The following is a 19,567-nucleotide window of genomic DNA, read 5'->3' as shown; positions in this document are numbered from 1 at the left end:
ATGAAGTACAAGTATATACATGTATTTAATTTATTCTCTCATACATCCTCTTATATTACAAACATCTCAATGACACATGAAAACATTGATTTTTTTAAAACATGCATGCCCCCCTCCTCCCAATAGAACAGCCTATGTTTGTAGTTGCCTTTAAGTTGTATCATTAGAAAGGCCTTGTTAAGGATTACACCTTCTAAATATCTTTCAGTTCAAAAGTTATAGGCAGCGTTAAAAATCAATAGGGTTCTTCCCTTTTTTTTTTTTTTTTTATAACAAAGCTACCTGTTAAGTATCAAATCAATTGAGCAAATTGTGGCCTGTAGAGTGTCTATAAGCTTTTCTATGAAGTTCCGTAGTGATCTTGACATTTGACCTTTTCACCCCCAATTCAAAAGGGTTCTCCCACTCTTGATAACAAAAGTTATAGGCAGCATTAAAAGTTGTTGATAAGTAGGTCAATCATCAAACATGGGACAGATGGGAAGGTCTTTCCACCTACATCCATCAGATATCTATCAAATCCTCTCACTTATACTGTAGTTCAAAGGTTAAATCCAATATTAATGGTTCTAGCCACAAACACACACACAGACAAGGCAAAAACAACCATTATATTCCCAGAATAAAAGGTTCTGGGGCATGAAAATCAAACAGTTTGATTATTAAACACATTTTGTTTCACCGATTCATCTGCCTCTTCAGGTTCACATGACGACTTGCTATCACAGACCATTCTTTTGTGATGTGGTCACACAAAAAAACCCACAAGTAGTTTCTAAATGATGTCAGTGAACTTATACCAAACACAACCTCCTCACACTCTGCTGCTTCAGTAAGAAATAATATTATCTCAATCGCACCAAACTGTCATCTGGAAATAGCTACACATTTAAATATCTAACACATATGCAAATTAAATTTGAGATCCCATGAAAATCAGTTGCTCAATGGACTAATTTCTCCTATTGTCAGTTGTTTTTGGATTGATTTGTGTATGGTAACAAGTCTTTTGCTGGAAATCCGTGAAGAACTAACACAAGAATTATCATGGCAACAAACGGGGCTAGTAACAACCACTGAAGGTCCTCCATTATCAGTTTGTTGAACCTGTGAAGAGATGCAAAGCAATGATTCATGTATGCAAGATTATGAAAACATTAGGCCCACGGGCCACTTTTCTCACCTCAGCAGCTATGATTTATCTCCTCTTGATCTATTTACATCATAAACACTCCTCTAACAGTGGCCTTGAACTGGTCATGTAAGGTTTAATTAAGTAAAGTTTAATCAAGATTAAGAAGTAAATTTTACTGTATTATCTAATATAAACCTTTCTAACTTAATCCTCATCCATATCATAGAGGTCATGATCTTAATAAATTGATTCCAAAATAAATATCTGCACATGAATTTGACAAATATACATATCTGTTGATCTTGAAAGGAAATTCATTTCTATGTAAACAAGAAATATTTTAGAAACATATATGCCCCCCCCCCCCCCCCCCCATGTGGTAATATCTAAAAGGATCAACTTTGCATTTAGAATGCCTGCAGTGATTGTGAAAAATATGAATTATCCACTAGTCAGGGGCAACCATAATAAGTTTGATCTCTCTAAGATACTGAGCAGACATTTTCAAATAACCAGTCACTTTACCTTTGACCTTGTAACTTGAAAACTAATGGGGACCGTCAACTCTTTAGGGGGCACCAGTGTACCAAGTTTAAAGTCTGTCAAGCAAAGCATTCTAAAGATACAGAGCAGACAACATCTTGCATCCAGAATAGTTTAACCCCCTGATGTAATCTGAAGATCATGGTGTGAACAACCTTGTATTCTTACTGTATGAACAAGATCGCTACACGTAGCCATGTCCCCCACCGCCGCAAAAAAAGTTGAAGCACAAAAGTCCTATAACTCCTGTAAAAATTCGAATCAAAATGGCGGCACAATATGATCAACTACATATGGTGACTAACAATCCTACAAAATTTGAATGAAATCCGGTGAGCAGTTTTGGAGGAGTTACATCCACAAAGTGTTCCTACAGTGTACTATGAACAAATTCAACAAAGTCCAATAACTCCTATAAAATTTGTCGAATCAAAATGGTAGCACAATATGATCAACTACACATGGTGACTAACAATCCCACAAAATATGAACAAAATCCATTGAGCGGTTTCGGAGGAGTTGCGTCAACAAAGTGTTCCTATAGTGTAGCATGTACAAATTCAACAACGTCCAATAACTCCTGTCAAAATTGTTGAATCAAAATTCCAGCATAATATGATCAACTACACATGGTGAGTAACAATCCTACTTAATATGAACAAATTCTGCTGAGTGGTTTCTGAGGAGTTGCGTCCACAAAGTGAAGTGGGACGGATGGACGGACATCGGTATTTCTATGTCCCCTTCCGCGTTGTGGTGGGGGACAAAAATAAAAACTTCCAATCAAGTTTAGCTTTTCTAGCTCAGTGGTTTTTGAGAAAAATTTAACCACCCCATTAACTTCAATCCCCTTCACTAGAGAGCTTTGCCAAGGAAGAAGTAAACACTGTTAAAAGTTTACTGATGACAGAATCATATGACTGATACACAGACTATGACCAAACTCAAATCTGAAAAAAGATAATTTCAATACAATCAAATGTAGAACTGTTTGAGTATTGCTTGTAGCAAAACCCAGTAAATGTCTTATGTACATGTATATACATGTACATGTATGTAATGAAAGATGAAATGAATTATATTTTAGAGTGTGTTGGTACATGTAGTTGTACTGACGGAAGAAGACCCAACACCTTATTTTGCACATTATCAATAAGTTCCACTCATTTGTATTGGACTACTATACTGAGCTTCAGTAGATATCAGTCAAAAGTTTGTCACAAGTCAGTTACTTTTGGTGTATCAAACTAAGACTGCTACCAGTCTTAAAGAAGTGCCACATGACACTATTTGAGCTCAAACTTCGTTTCTCTGTCTTGAACATATTTGTGATTACAATATTTCTAGTATTTCTTCCAAAAGTGAATATTTTTCAGAAGTGTCAACTTTTTGGATAGACATACATTTAACCTGCTGGATTTAACAAGCCACTATTCACTAAACACCTCTAGCATACCTAGATGTTATAGAAATTACTGACAATATGAAAATGCAAAGTAATAATATGTAATTGTACATTTCAGTGTATTGCTGGTCATTTTCACTTGGACTCCCTAAAGTCCCATGGTTTAAGTTATTTCTGTCATGAAACCTTGCCATCCTGTGTCATCAGGTGCACTGCACACTTTCCTACAATAACTTTCTTAAGAATGCATGTGCTTCACACATTTCACATACAAAGTTTAGGAGTGATACACCATGCCCAACAATCCCACTTTCTTTATTGTGGAGGGTTTAATAAACAGGATTTGAAATTTGAAATATAAAATCCCCTAGTGAAGATGCAGTCTTTCATTCATCCACGAGTCAAAGGAGAGACTTAACTATTTACCTAATTGAGAATCTGTCCTCAAATACTTGTCCATATTGATTGGTCATCCTCACAGTCACATGACCATGACTTGGCTCCTCTCCAGCAGGAGCAAACACGTAGTATGTCTTAGGTTCTGGGAATTCTCCCTGCATCAACAGGCGTCTCCCATAGTATATCTGTAAAGATAAAGCTTTGATGAAAGCATGAATAATTTGATTTTATTTGTAACTTGCAAATTGATTGGCTAAGCAAACATACATTATATATCAATAACATAATTTGGTAAGTAAAGCATTTTAATGTCATTAATGCTTGATGCTTTTGTTTAAAATTCATCCTAAAAATCAATCTAATTAAAATTAGACTTGTATATCCGCTCCTCTACATTACAATATGCTTCGATACAAGTATTGTATTGAAGTATATCGTAGAGGAGCGGATATACAAGTCTAATATTAATTAGATTTTCCTAAAAACATAATCAAAAATATAATTAAATCATAAGGAATGACTTTCCAATTTATAAGCATAATATGCACCAAGTTATGTTATAACCAATTCATTTGCTATTGAATTCATTCCTTAGATAACAAGATCAAAAAGACATATCTAGTAGACGGAATCTGCAGTAAGACTTACAGCAACATAGTAGTTGGATTTCCCTATCTTGTAATCTGGGTCAATGATTTCAAACTCCACAGGAAAGGTCTCCCCAGTGACTTCCAGTTGCTGTTTGGTGTACTGTGTCACATACAATCCTGGCTATTTCAAAATAGAAGTGATAGAATGAATTGTATTGTTTTTATATAAATCCCAATATTCCATGCTTAAATTCTTCTAGGCTATCATTGACTGATGGGGTCTTAAAAATTCAAATGACTTTATCATAAATCAGTGAAATTTGATATGGATGGCACTCTTCCTTAAGAATCAATACCTTTTTGTCTGAAAAAGAGAAGTCATTCACTGTCTTTGTTTCAGATGTCAATGACCACATATGATTCGTTCTTAAAGATTCATCAGTGGGTTCCTGAATTTCAGCTAATTCTTGTCCAGTTGACAAGCAAATCACTGTGCCATCACTTGTAGCAACCAGTAGCTCTATCCCAGAAAACCATTTCACAAAATCATGTGATAAGACCTGGACCAATGAAGTTTCTCCAAGGGGAATCTGTGATTTACATTTCAGATCCATGGATATTAAATGGACTGACCCATCATCTGCAACAACAACCTGTCAACAACAAAAAGTTCACATGAAAATTAAAAAGTTCACACAAATGGACTCAAACCATACTTATGCGACAATATATATTTGTACAGAGTTACCAATTCAAAAATAGTGAGCCATCTACATTTTTCAAATAATGGCATGGAGGTACATCATAAGGAGAATCTATGGCCCACAGGCACCAAGTTTGATTGAAAAATGTTGACCTCCAGTTTTATTATACAGTTACATGTATATACTGGGGATCAAAATTTTTAAGTGAGGTTGGTGCATACACTGCCAAAAAATTTAGATATCATCATCATCATCCATTTTGATTATCCAGGCCAAATTAATTCTATTTGCAAGGGTGAGGCTGGCTGTCCTGTTGAGGTCGAAGTTTGTTTTTCCATACATGGCAATACAGTGGAATGATCCTATCCAATCCTGTAGACTCGAGGTCTCGTTTTACTATCTCATCCCATGTCAGCTTTGGTCTGCCTGGAGCTCGATATCCAGTGACATTCAATATACAAACCTGTGATATCCATCCTGTACTATGCTCAACATTGCCTAACCATCTCAGCCTACATGTATGGATAACATCAGCGATGTTTCTAATGTTAAGCTGATATTGTTTTTGTTAAAAGATAAACAGACACAAAAAAATTTAATAGAATAGATTTTGAAGAGTCAGTTATATTGCATAAATTCAACGTTTTACAAGAGTTCTGCAAGGCAGGACATATCCCCTCAATGAGTGTCTACAAGCTTGTTCTATGAAGTCCTTGATCTTTCACCTTTTGACCCCAAAATCAATAGAGTTCTTCCTTTTTTGATAACAAAGCTACCTGTGAAGGATCAAATCAATTGAGCAAATTGTGGCCTGTAGAGTGTCTACAAGCTTTTCTATGAAGTCCCGTAGTGATCTTGACATTTGACCTTTTCACCCCAAAGTCAAAAGGGTTCTCCCTCTCTTGATAACAAGTAACATGTAAAGTATCAAAATGATTGAGCATAAAATGTGGCCTGTAGAGTGTCTACAAGCTCAGTGTTACACACACACACCTGTAGAGTGTCTACAAGCTCAGTGTTACACACACACTCACCCATACATGAATGAGCCCGTTAATATATCCCCTCTCACAATGAATTGTGTGGGGATAATAGGGATGACCTAAACTTCTATAGAATTTTCAGAGACAATGTCAACTAATTACATACATCTTGTATAAAATAATTATTTAAAAGTAAATCTGCAATATGTACAAAATTACCACATTTTTATATTGTTTATGGCAACTTCAGCCTCATATTTACTTCAATAGACAAATTTCAAATATGATTGTTCTGATGACAACACCCCATGGTTGAAACCGGTCAACCAAATAAAACTTGTGCAGTCTTGTGGTGTGTTGGTGATCTGTTTATTTCATCTAGTTTATAACTTTAGATTCATACCCTATACTCCATTTCCCAGAGATTTCAGCTCTTCTATGATGGAGGTACATTAAGTATTGTATTAAATGCTTGGGTGGATACAGGGTGTATATGTATATTATAGACTGGTTTAATATGTAGATGATAATAAATATGAAAGCATGTAATTTCTTTATATTAGCTGGCAGTATACATTAAACTTACCATATCAAGAAGATATTGTTTGAATCTAGGCTGTTCATTTAAATATGTAACTATCATTCATTTCCTCGTAGACATGATCAACACTTTTAACAAAGAAAGACAGTGAATGGTGAGTTTTGCTTGAGCTATTTTATGCTCAAATACTCATAAACTGACTAAATTTAAGTTTCCTTTCAGTTTGGGTGTTTGCATAGCAGCTGGTAATCATCCTTTCAGTAATAAATGAACGAAACACTAAGTATTTGTACCTATGGGGCACCACTTGTGGACGAAAATGTTTTGGGTCTCACCATACATAACAGTTCAACATGATCCCCTAGCGCAAACATCCGTACATCAAAGGACCCCATTGGAAATAAGCTTTCGAGCTTTTATGGGTTATCCTTGGTATATTTATGTATGTATGTATGTTTGTATGTATGTATATACTGAATAAAAATTTATTTATTTATAACATAGGGAAGCAATTATTGGACAACTCGGAAATTGTGTATTGAATACCATGTGGTATCCACTCATGAGAATCTTCCGCGATTTTGATCTTAAGGTGTTGGTTTCCAATTTTGATTTTATTTATCTTTAGAATCTTACAAACTTGGTCAATCTGAGGTGCTGTGCAATTCCCAAAGTACAACAATCCAAACATGGTCAAATACATGTACATGTATATGCATTGTAAAATAGTTTCCCTAGAATGCAGGGGTAAATATATCTTAATTCTGCACAAAAGGGATTCTTTACATTGAAAAGATTTTCAGACAGAATTTGAATGTACATTATATTGTAACAAGGCCTCAAGATTTTTCAAATTTATGGTAATAACATGAATACACATGCACTAATTAGAAATCATTCGGTCATGAAAAACAACAATAGTTACATGTAGCAGTGGCGGACCTCAAAATTCAGCACGACAATAGTCGCATGTAGCTGTCCAAGGATTAAGAAATAAATTTCATTTTGAAAAACATACGGGGGTATGAACTGCGATGCATCATGCCAGCATACTTCATGAAGCCTGTTAGCATTCATAAAAAGTATGCCGGCAAGAAGTATTACAGTTCATACTCTTTATGTTGTATTTTCAAAAATGAAATTTACTTTTTATATTTACATTCTACTTTCATTTACGTAAGAATTCCCAGTTGTTAAAATAGACGTACTATATTTATCAGGAATTCTCAGCCATTAAAAAAGACGTACTCTATTTGTCAAGATTCATATGCATATTGTTCACATCTGCATTGCATTCAAAAGAAAATGGCTATCATTACAAATGGAAAAGGTATCAAAGACAAAAACATTGGAAATGTAAATATTAGTAAATGAATGGTATGTTGTGAGAATATTGTGTGTAACTTACCATGTCTGGAGTGGAATGGGTGGTGGAAACTCGAATGATGAGAACATTGGCAGTCATGCGAGCTCCCACAGACACCGGCCAGCCTGGTAGCACTGTACCCACCACTCCATCTAGTGCGTAGATATACCTGAAGAACATTCCAATATTAAAATAGGAGAAAGACATAACAAACCAGCTTGTCTACCGATCACTGGCTACATTCTGATAGTGCAAATAACAAACCCGCTTGTCTACCAAGCACTGGCTACATTCTGATAGTGCAAATAACACATCAGCTTGTCTACCAATCACTGGCTACATTCTGATAGTGCAAATAACAAACCCGCTTGTCTACCAATCACTGGCTACATTCTGATAGTGCAAGTTCATTAACCCAGATGAAGACTGATTTACAGAGTAGTGGTTTCAGTGGAAATCCTTCTAAAGAAATGTAAACTTTACAGTCAGGTGAAAGTTATCTCCCTTACTGACTATGGAAAATGCAATTTGTTTTTAAAATATGCGCATATACATGTACATGTATTCACTGCTTACACTCAAAATTTGGTAAACATTTATATAGTATTCCATCTAAATAAATCTTAGTTTTGGACATTCTATACATATCAATTAAATAAAGGCTACAAAAATTCCCATTAACAACACATAGGTGTATTTTTGTTTTGCATGCATGTCATGGCGACACTTTGGAATTACTTTGTTATCTGTCTGTCAGTTTATCTTGCTGTCTGTCACACCCTACAACTTTACATGTAAGTGATAATGATTTGGTTAAAAAAAAACATCCAATAATTAATTATGATTTGGCCAACAGTAGTCATGAGATTCAGTTCCTTGTAGCATACAAGTGGTCTACATAATGTAGAGAGCTATCAGATACAACAATAACTACTGTTGTTGTAGGAATACATGTGGTCTATATAATGTTATCAGACACACCCATCATTTGTTGTAATAATGATATCCAGGACCCCGTCCTTATTGACATCATACAGACGACTTCCTGGAGATGAGGTACCAGAAATAGTGGATTCCCACACTTTGCTGCCATCCTTGTTGTAGCATATCACATTGGAACTGGTGTCGATGGTTATAAGCTTCACAACTCCATCTCCAGATAAATCAGCAGCTGTTATCTGTCCAAAAAATATTAGGTTACACAGCTTTATTTTCACTGCAGTTTTGTTTTCACTGAGGGATACGAATCTGTGAAATTAAAACCATAGTGAAGATAACATAACCACAGCCTTTACATACTATAGAAATTAAACTGAATTTAAATCAGAGTGAAAACCAATTTTGTTCGTCAAATGTGAAAAAATAACCAACCAATAACCAAACCAGGATAGAGCTGTGAATTGTCAGATTTGATAAAAAGTGAAATATGCATGAAGAAGTAATTCATATCAAATACACAAGAAATTTTGACACAAATATTCCTGTATGTATCAGTTTTTTTGTATTCAGTTTATTTGTATGATAATGGTATACCGGTATTGGCATCATTGACAACACACATAAATTCCCATCCCAAATTTTATGCAAAGAAAAGAGAGGGAATAACTAAAAATAGGGCACCGCTAAACTGGTACATGATACGCTCGCATACATTGTTGACCCAGGAATTTGAACAAGTAAGAAAGGATTATCCACAAAAGGATTTCATTGGAGTTGCAATAACAATGTATTTTGCATTAAATAAATCTAAGTCCAAGGGCTGTAACTCCTCGTCATATGCACATCTACACATTGTGATCTTCCTTTGTACTAGGTTTCATTAAAATTCCCCCAAAGGGTTTAAGAGGAGTTGCAAAGAGAAGGTACTTGCATAAAATAAATCTAAGTCCAAGGGCCATAATTCCTTCAAAAATAGTGGTGCAGCATTCCCCTTGTACATGTAATATCCACATTGTGATCTTTCTTTGACCGAGTTTTATCAAATTCCCCCTTTAGGGTTTAGGAGGAGTTGCGAAGAAAAAGTATTTTGAATAGAAAAAATTACGTCGAAGGGCCACAACTCCTTTAAAAGACATTGGACAGCATTCCCCTTACAATATGCACAGCTCCACATTGTGATCTTTCTTTGTACCAAGTGTCATTGAAATCCCCCAAAGGGTTTAAGAGGAGTTGCAAAGACAAGGTACTTGAATAAAATAAATCTAAGTCCAAGGGCCCTAACTCCTTCAAAAATGATGGTGCAGCATTTCCCTTGTACATGTAATATGCACATTGTGATCTTTCTTTGTACCAAATTTCATCAAAATCCCCCTAAGGATTTAGAAGAAGTTGTGAAGACAAAAGTATTTTGAATAGAAAAAAATTAAGTCCAAGGGCAACAACTCCTTTAAAAAACATTGGACAGCATTCCCCTTACAATATGCACAGCTCCACATTATGATCTTTCTTTGTACCAAGTTTCATCAAAATCCCCTAAAGGGTTTAGGAGGAATTGCGAAGACAAATTTAAAGGGACAGATGGACAACAGCGGTATAGCAAAATACACCTGCATTTTTATGCTATATAAATAGTGCATGCAGTTCAGGGTAACATTGAAAATTTTCACCCCAAGAAAAACATTGTCAACTGAGGCATAGCAGAGGTTGACAATGGTTTCCTGAGAGGTGAAAATTTTCAATGTTACCCTCAACTACATGCATTATTTGTTTTATTATACTGAATCTTATACAAACAGCAAAGCAAAAAAACCTACGTTTGTTGACATTTGATCAATCACTGTCATGCGATATTTCTTACATCGATGCAGGTATTCGCATTTATTACAAACGCTCAAACGACGTCGTCTAACAATCTATGACAAACCGTACGTGCATAAATTTGACGTATGTGATAATTTGTATATCACCTGTTGTTAAGTACTGTTACCCGTTGCTAGATATCATCCCCTGGAGCACTTGCTTTCTGTTCTCAGAGGGTAACAATATATTTTTTCAAATGCTTCTCGACCAATCAGATTCGAATATTTTATATGAAAATATAATAAAAATATTTATCTAATGGTGGGTAACAAAATCACTCCAAGCAGAGAATGACCACAGCTTTCACCTACCTGTCCATGAATGGTATTTTGACTGACTGGCCAGCCTTTCCGTTCAGAGCCATCGTGGTTAAATATGAAAAGACTTCCTGCAGAAGTACCCATAATAATCTCCAACTGACCTCCTTCAGCATCAAGGTCAATCACAGTGGGAGAGAAGATATTGTAGGCAGGGAAAGTGGCACTAACCTGAAATAAACAAGAGGCTCATGGACCACATTGCTCACCTGAATCACCATGGCCCTGTTGTTGTTTAGATGCTGTGATTATTAAAAGAATTTTTTTTTACAATCTTTATTCCAATGAAATACTGTGGCACCAACCTACCCCAAAGGGTCACAATATATCGAACATATGAATACGAGAGCCCTATCATTCATCATTCAAAAGTTATGAGCAATGTTTAAGTTTCAGACAGACAGGACAAAACATTATGCACCCCCCTCCCTGATAATAGTTATGGGGGTACCCTGTTATTCTTGTCAGAGAAGATTTTTAATGATTTTCCCTTTATATCCACAAAACTTTGATCCCCTATTGTGGCCCCACCCTACCCCTTGGGGCCATGTCATGATGATTTGAACAAACTTCAATCTACTTTATGTTAGGAAGCTTTCATATAAATTTCAAATGTTACTTTTCTGGCTCAACGGTTCTTGAGATTTTCAATGACCTCATCCTATTTTTTGTCTTTTTTTTCATTATCTCTCCTTGGGAGCATTACCCTTCATTTCAAGAAACTTGAATAGTCTTAACAAAAAACTTTTTTGAGTTTGTTCAAATCAAATGGAGATAATTAAGAATTAGTGAAAAATTTGTTACATCTTTGATCTCAAAAGAACTGCTGGGCCATTTCAATATTGGCACAAATCATCCTTGGATAAAAGGGATTCACAGTCTTCAAAATTACCCAAGATTGAAAATGGCCCAGCAGTTCTTTTTTATTCTTAATTATCTCCACTTGATTTGAATAAACTTAAATCATCTTTACCCAAGCATACCTTGTGGCAAATTTGGTTGAAACTTCCCCTTTGGTTCTGGAGAAGATGTTAAAAGTTTACAAAAGGATGGGTGAATGGATGGTCACCAGACAAAAGGTGATCAGAAAAACTCACTTCAGCTTTCAGCTCAGGTGAGCTAATTATACTCTGGGCATCACTCAGTTTTAACATTGTAAAACAGTATTGTAAAACAGTACTTACAAATATTGACAATGCTGATGTTAAAGATCATTGTATTACTCAGGACTGTCCTAAAATACACCTGTTTTTGATTAGATATTCTAAATTGATTTAATTACATACAGCTACCTGTGTGAGATCTAAAAGTTTATTCCATAGAGTTTCCCCAGAGGTCAAATTCATCACAGTTATTCCAGACACTAAAAACTTGTCGATGTCTGAAAAGTTCAAACCCCCCAGTCTCTGTAACTTTTCATCCACCCTATAGTCATCTTCTTCATAGAAATAAGACACAGGGATCACTAGTTCCTCTACTTTTTTGTCATTGTTTATATCAGCAAGCACAGGCGTAGACAAAACATGAGGATCCACAGGCAGAAAATTGGTGTCCTGAAAAGAAATATGAACACATCTAAAATGGCACTTCTTTCTTACCGGTACATGGAGTTGGAGAGAACACTTTTGGATTGGATGCAAAATACAGTTGCTCGCCTTGATACTAAGACATGAAAATGAGATCATGTAAGACCAAAAACTGGCAGAGTTTCATTGGCTTTCCGTTTACAACTGTCCACAGTTCAAGATCTTGACTTATACTTATCATCAACTGCCGTGGTCTAGAGGTAGAGTGTTTGTCCCGCATGCGGAAGTCTGGGGTTCGAATCCCGGTTGCAACATCTAAGTCGTTAAAACAGGTAGTGACAATTCCATCGCCAAACACTCAGCATCAGGTGTGAATGTCACGGGTCCTCAGAAATGACCTTAAAAACGGATGTCCCATGTCACAGAAGTGTGGCATGCTAAAGAACCCTCCCTGCTCAATGGCCGTAAGAGCCGAGCATAAGCCTAAATTTGAAGCCCTTCACCGGTATTGGTGACATCTACATATGGGCGAAAAATTCTTGAGAGGGACTTTAAACAATGTGAAATCAATCAATCATATATTTATCATCACAAGCCTGGATCCACTTAAGCTGTGTTTAAATTCTTAAGTTTCTACATTATGTTTTAATTCGTAACCATGCTTAAAAAATATAATACATATCATTGAACTTGGGAGATACTCTTTGCATGATTACCCTGTCCACGAGTACAAAATTCCACGAATTTGTACATATGCATGCAACCAGAAACTTTGATTGTAGGATGGGAAGACAAGACACGGCATTCTCAGAGCTTCAATCAAGTGAAGTGATATAGACAGATTTTAAGCTTTAACTCGTACTGTGTTTATTTTTGTTTCTATTGCATTCCTCTTCAATGTATGTTCAAAGTGAGATGGAGGTGACTAATGTTTATTTACAGGCAAATGATGCACAACGTGAGATGTTTATTTACAGGTAAATGATGCACAACGTGAGATGGTTTTTTACAGGTAAATGATGCAATGTGAGATGGTTTTTTTACAGGTAAACGATGCACAATGTGAGATGTTTATTTACAGGTAAATGATACACAATGTGAGATGTTTATTTACAGGTAAATGATACACAATGTGAGATGTTTATTTACAGGTAAATGATACACAATGTGAGATGTTTATTTACAGGTAAATGATGCACAATGTGAGATGTTTATTTACAGGTATATGATGCACAATGTGAGATGTTTATTTACAAGTAAATGATGCACAATGTGAGATGTTTATTTACAGGTAAATGATGCACAAAGTGTTTCTTATGTCCAGTGTCAAAGAAACAGTGTGCTTGGGGTCATTGATAACTACATCATTGCAATGGCAAAATGACAAAGAAAACACAAATGGTATGTCTATTTGCAGGCATAAAATACATTTTCATAAAAGTACTGTTACTGGTAAATGAAATGAACTTGAAACACATTTCGAGTAGTTTTCCTGCAATTTTACAAATATACCATATGTTTCATAATTGCTTGACAATATATTCAGTTAACTCATCATTAATATGACAACTGAATATTCACTTTGTCTGATCAATCATCAATATGCAACATATAGTATGATTTTGTTCAATGACAAAAATCTGTATAGTTCCTGTGACTATGAACTTGGCCTAAATTTGTATTGCGAAGAAGGAAAAAAAACTCTACAGTGATAATTATCACCCTCCAGTATCTTCAATGCATGCCTAGAAACCAAATTAACCAAGTACATATGTTAAAATATTGCATACTTTTTGTTGTGTTAGTGAGGTAAATTTCTTTATGTCTTCCATCTTCACAATGAGTTCAGATTTATACCAGTCATCTGCTACAAAAGCTTGGGGAAGCTGGAAAAAAAATAAATAGGGACATACTTTTATAATTTTATACTCATAAATATGGATAAAAACACAAAATAAATCTAATACATTTTAAGAAGCTATCTTGAAATCATAAAATTTCATGGATTTGACAACAAATAAAAGTTTTTTTGACACATAATCTTGTAAGAAACCAGAGCATATTTTTCCTTTAGAGTTTAACTGAACTTTGTTGATCACTTGATTTCATATCTGGCACATCCACAAAAACAACAAAAGATAGAATTCAAAATATAGTAATAAAACTACAGTATTACTTCAAATAAGTAAAAAAAAAAATTCCCATTAATTTCTCATTTAAGTTTCTGTTTTCTTAAGTTACAAAGTGGTTCCATGAGACCACAAGACCCTGGCATCAATGTTTACGTCTATTTGAACTTACCTGAATTGTTTTATTTCTTAGAAAGTGTCCATTTGGTGTGTAAAATCTTAACTCAGCTGATGATGTTGTAAAGAGAATGTCCAACAGCCCATCATTATCTACATCAAACTAAATACAATAGTCGACAAATGAAATATCAAATTACCATTGTTTGAGGAATGATACATACAGTAATTCATGTTAAAAGAGGAGACATAGGTATATAGTCTTTGCTGGCCAAGGCCTCTGATCTGCTACTCTCATCTTCACTCTAAAGTAATGTTTCTTATGTTGTCCCGGTAGCACGACTTTACGCGTCTTTAATTTGAAGAGTTCCATTAATGGAAATGATAAGTATTGAACCATTACACTACCTGAATTGGACTTGCATGTATAGAGTTATCCAGGTTAAGAGCAGGCCAGGCAGTCTTCTGTAATATCCTGCCATTTTCTGAATCAATTACAGAAAAGCTTTCACTAAATGGGGCAACCACTATATCCAAATTTTGATCATCATTTACATAGGTTACGAGGGGAGCCGCAGCAAATGGTGCATGGGCTAGCTCAGCTGTCCAAAGTTTCTTCAATTCATAACCGCATCTAAAAATATACAAATTAAAGAAAAGGATTTTAAAGTTTACCTTAAACATCAAAATATTTACTTAGTTCTGGGTGTGTAGACGTTTCAGAAATGCTTTGTTACAACAGAAGTGTAGTGGTCAGCCCTTTCCGGTCGCTGGTGGGCATGCAGATAGCTCAGTTGGTAAAACCCTGAGTGACTAGAGATTCTGAGGGCACCTGTCAGTTCCAGGGCTGGTTTATGGCACCAACTGTAACAGGAAGTAAGAAAATCAAACGGACCAGGCCGGGATTGGAACTCCATGAATCTCTAGTCAGGTACCAACTGAGCTTAATATTGTTGATAATTAAGTTAATTTCTGGCCATCGACGATCGAACCCGGCTGACCGCTACATACACAGTTGACAGTGATTCACACACACAAAGACCACAAATATCAAATAATCACTACTTTTTTAATTTCAGTTTGTTTAATTTTTTTTTTTAATAATTATCGTTGAAGAATACGCAATATCAGTGTGACTTCATCGAAAACAACAAGAGATAGCCTACCTCATTCTTTCCATTCGCTCGGCTCGCATTTTGGAAGCCAAGTTTTCTTCCAAATTTCTCACAAATTGAAATTTCAAGCATAACATCAGAACCGCAAAGCAAAATTTCGCGTCTGCCATGATTTAAATACTAACAGAACATCAATATTTAACGTTAATATAAACATTTCTATTTAAGCAGAAAAGGTGGCCAAGGGCGCTGACATGTTTGAAAATGTTAAATTCCAGAATGAGTAATGGAGAGTAGATAATTCCGGAATACAATCGCGACCACCCGGAAAGGGGGGGGGGGGGGATACTGAAATATTAATAGTGTACGATTTTCAATTCAGTCATTTTAAAGAAACATCTAAAGTTCTATTGACAGTAACTATTACATACCACAGAGTACAGACTTTTTTGGGGGTCTACTTCCTGTTTTTGTGTATATTCATGAATACACGGATAGTTATACCATACTGCATGTTTTCATATTTCTATAGAAGGAATTCGGTCTGTCACTGAATCATAATAGGCCCAGGAGACATTTAGTAATCTAGTAGTTACGGCGTTCACTTTGCAACTTTGGCTACGGCGTTGCAGACTGTGCATTTAATGGATCACTGATTCACGATTTCCCCAAAAATTTTCTTTTTCACTTTTAATGATCAAAATCTACTGTCTGATGTTTTTAAAAGAGTCTACATGAAAATTAAGGTTATATATTGTCACAGAAGCTCATTTTAGAGAGTTTATTATTTGTTTTGTAAACAAGGATTGCGGTATGTTATTGTTTACGAATTTTTTAAAAAGAAATGGATATCGATCTAAGTTTATAATATCTTTCACATTTCAAGCATTTTTGGGGTAAAATGCGTCATCTAGAAGTTAAAATTTGTGACTATGCAAAATTAAGATGCTTTATATAACAAAATCAATATTTCACTTGTTTTTTTTTGTATACATAAAAAGACTCTCGTCTTTGTTTACATAACACAGATTTAAGGCTAAAATTTTGCTTTTATTCTTGCATTCAGAAGGTCAACATTTTGGCTGTCAACATTGAATGAGTTATATTTTTAATGTTTACCATCAAAAATTAAAAATATTTTTATCAAAAATCGTGAACCAGTCCCTTTAAATCTTTTGAGGCACAAATTATCATAAATTCACATCAATTGAAATGATGTGGTCTCATCAATTGAATTGATATGGTGGATTTATTGTTCTAAAAAAAATTAAAGTAGAGCTCAGAATAAATGATCTGATGGTCTCTTTACGACGATTTAAATAGAATGTCTATTGTTGAACAGTTGCTCTATCTAAAAGAATTATTGTGCGCATCATTGATTGATTGATTGATATCATCACTTCTATATGAAGAGAGCAATGATCGATTCAGTAGTTGTGCGCATTGTAATTTAATTGATGCGCACAATATAGTTGAAATGAAGGGAACATTCATTCAAGTACTAGGCGCTTCAACCGCCGCGGTGGCCTAGAGGTAAGAGCGTTCGCCTCGCATGGCAACTCAACTGTATGACAAACAGGATGATTTCAGCCTCTCCATCATCAACTTCCCATATAAAAAATTTATGTAGCAATATTCCATTATCACCTGCATATGGTGTTTATATATCTCAACTGATTCGATACGCAAGAGCTTGTTCTGCGTATAGTCAGTTTTTAAATCGAGGTAAGCTACCGACAAACAAGTTGATGGTACAGGGGTTTCAATAGTCTCGATTGAAGTCAGCATTTCGCAGGTTCTACGGTCGTTAAAACGATCTAGTTCGTCAATACAACCTATCATTGGGTTATTTAAATGCTGTCTGACATGTTTCATACCGATTGTTAGGCCGTTCTTGGCACACTGATTTTGACTACGGATAACTCCGTTTACCTGATCAGGACATAGGGCTCACGGCGGATGTGACGTTGTTTGTTCCTCCTAGGCACCTGATCCCATCTTTGGTGTGTCCAGGGGTCCGTGTTTGCCCAACTACCCATTTTGTATTGCTTATAAGAGTTATGAAATTCATCACTGTTCGTTATCTTCACCTTTCATGCGGAAGGCCGGGATTCGAATCCCTGCCGCGACAGACCTTAGTCGTTAAAACAGGTAGTGACCGTTCCATCGCCAAACGCTCGGCATCAGGTGTGAATGTTACGGGTCCTCGAAGATGACCTTGAAAACGGATGTCCTGTGTCACAGTAGGTGTGGCACGCTAAAGAACCCTCACTGCTCAATGGCTGTAAGAGCCGAGCATGGGCCTAAATTTGAAGCACTTGAACACCGGTCTTTGTGACGTCTCCATATGAGTGAAGAATTCTCTTCTCGAGAGAAACGTTAAGCAAGATACAATCAATCAATAAATTATTCTTCTCTTCATTGTTATATCGCACATCACTTCATTTGTTCATATCATTAATTCATTTGAAGTGAGTAAAATAATCAATCCCATCAGCAATCCAATCATTCAGAATTTAAGATATCATCAAACGAATCTATGATATCTTCAAACAATGAAAAAAATATCTGAGTTCATGTTAATTTGTAGTCGTTCTTTGCACGGGAATGAACATATAATACATTTGCGAACACCTCGGAGAACATCAGTCAACAACATATGAAAATTCCTGATGTCATTTATTCTTTTATTGACAAAGTTTCGCATATCAAAACACGATACTATATACATAACATGTTTAATAATATATGAAAGAGCAGCGAGAAACGGAGTTGGAGTTGGGGGGGGGGGGGGGGGAGAAAGAGGAAGAGAGAAGGGCGGAGTAGGAGAGGGTTTGGAAGGAGGAAGGGGTGGATCAGCCACTCTCTCATTCCCTCACCCCTCTCTCCCCCTCTCTCTCTCGCTCAAACCTACTGGATCAGTTTTTTTCTATTTTTTTTTTTTGTTTAGCTCACCAGAGTTTTTGTTATTGAAATATACTTATGTCCCGTATTCTGTTTGTCTGCAAAAAAAAAAAAACTTCACATTTTCGACTTCTTCCGAACCATGCAATTTTCAACCAACCATTTGCTTCTACCCGTGAGATTTACTGCAAGTTTATTAGAATATTATTATAATATTAGAATATTAAACACACGTTTTTTATCCTTTTTTTGCCACAACAAAGGCTTTGATATTGCATGGAATCACTGGTTTATGAAGAGTCGAGGTGGGGTGTGCGTTGGTAACAAGATGTGCATTATCATATAGACGTATCTTTGAGAAGGGGGGGGGGTTAGAATATTGGCAAGGATATTTAGGTTAAAGGCGAATTAGTACTATTGAGACGAGTTGAGTTTTAGGTGGGGACGAGTTGGTTGTATAAGGACGAGTTGGTCAAGTGAAGTGAGTTGGTTGCTGGGTGTGGTTGACTTGACAAAAAGTACGGGCGATTTGGCAGGGAGGGGGGGGGGGGGGTAATCTATATTAGAATTAGATCTTATGATCCGCTCATCCTATGTGTAGCGATAGTAGATCCATAGGATCTAATTTTAATTAGATTGGGGGGAGGGGGATGCAAGTTACCAGCGGGGAGACTTGTCTATAATTCTTCTAGTCTAAAGAAATTAAAAGCAATTTTAAAGCCACTTTTCATATCATGTCTTATAGTTTGTTTTTCAGTTTTTGTTATACCCAAAGAGGTTGGCAGGTTCTAAATCTCTGCACGCACAGACTCTGATTCTCCTAAAAGAATATTTCTAAAAATCCGTTTAATCTCCTTAGTCGTGGAAAAGGATCAGTGGAATTATACAGTACATATATATATATATGTTATGAATAGAGTATACCTGAGAATGATCAATTATTTACACGCTTTACTTCAAAAGCATGTCTTTGAATAAACTGATGGTTTGGGAA

General features: G+C 35.7%; 1 protein-coding gene across 2 annotated transcripts; it reads right to left on the bottom strand.

Moving 5' to 3' along the window:
- Positions 1–6: 6 nt before the first annotated feature.
- Positions 7–15,974, bottom strand: LOC125648988 (uncharacterized). Of its 2 annotated transcripts, none has more exons than XM_048876094.2 (12): positions 15,721–15,974; positions 14,963–15,188; positions 14,610–14,717; positions 14,099–14,194; positions 12,075–12,335; positions 10,777–10,953; positions 8,648–8,844; positions 7,709–7,835; positions 4,429–4,725; positions 4,131–4,253; positions 3,510–3,667; positions 7–1,107 (listed from the first exon to the last, which is right to left on the bottom strand). In XM_048876094.2, the coding sequence occupies exons 1-12, from the start codon at positions 15,837–15,839 to the stop codon at positions 969–971; spliced, it is 2,028 nt and encodes a 675-aa protein (XP_048732051.2). In that variant the 5' UTR covers positions 15,840–15,974; the 3' UTR covers positions 7–968. The 2 variants fall into 2 exon arrangements, with proteins under 2 accessions (XP_048732051.2, XP_048732050.2); XM_048876093.2 differs by having other exon boundaries at positions 12,069–12,335; positions 15,721–15,952.
- Between the last annotated feature and the right edge of the window lie 3,593 nt (positions 15,975–19,567).

This window comes from Ostrea edulis, chromosome 5 (assembly GCF_947568905.1).
Source record: "Ostrea edulis chromosome 5, xbOstEdul1.1, whole genome shotgun sequence".
Taxonomy (NCBI): Eukaryota; Metazoa; Mollusca; class Bivalvia; order Ostreida; family Ostreidae; genus Ostrea; species Ostrea edulis.
The sequence above is the reverse complement of the archived record's forward strand: the minus strand, read 5'-3'. Positions and strand labels throughout refer to the sequence as shown.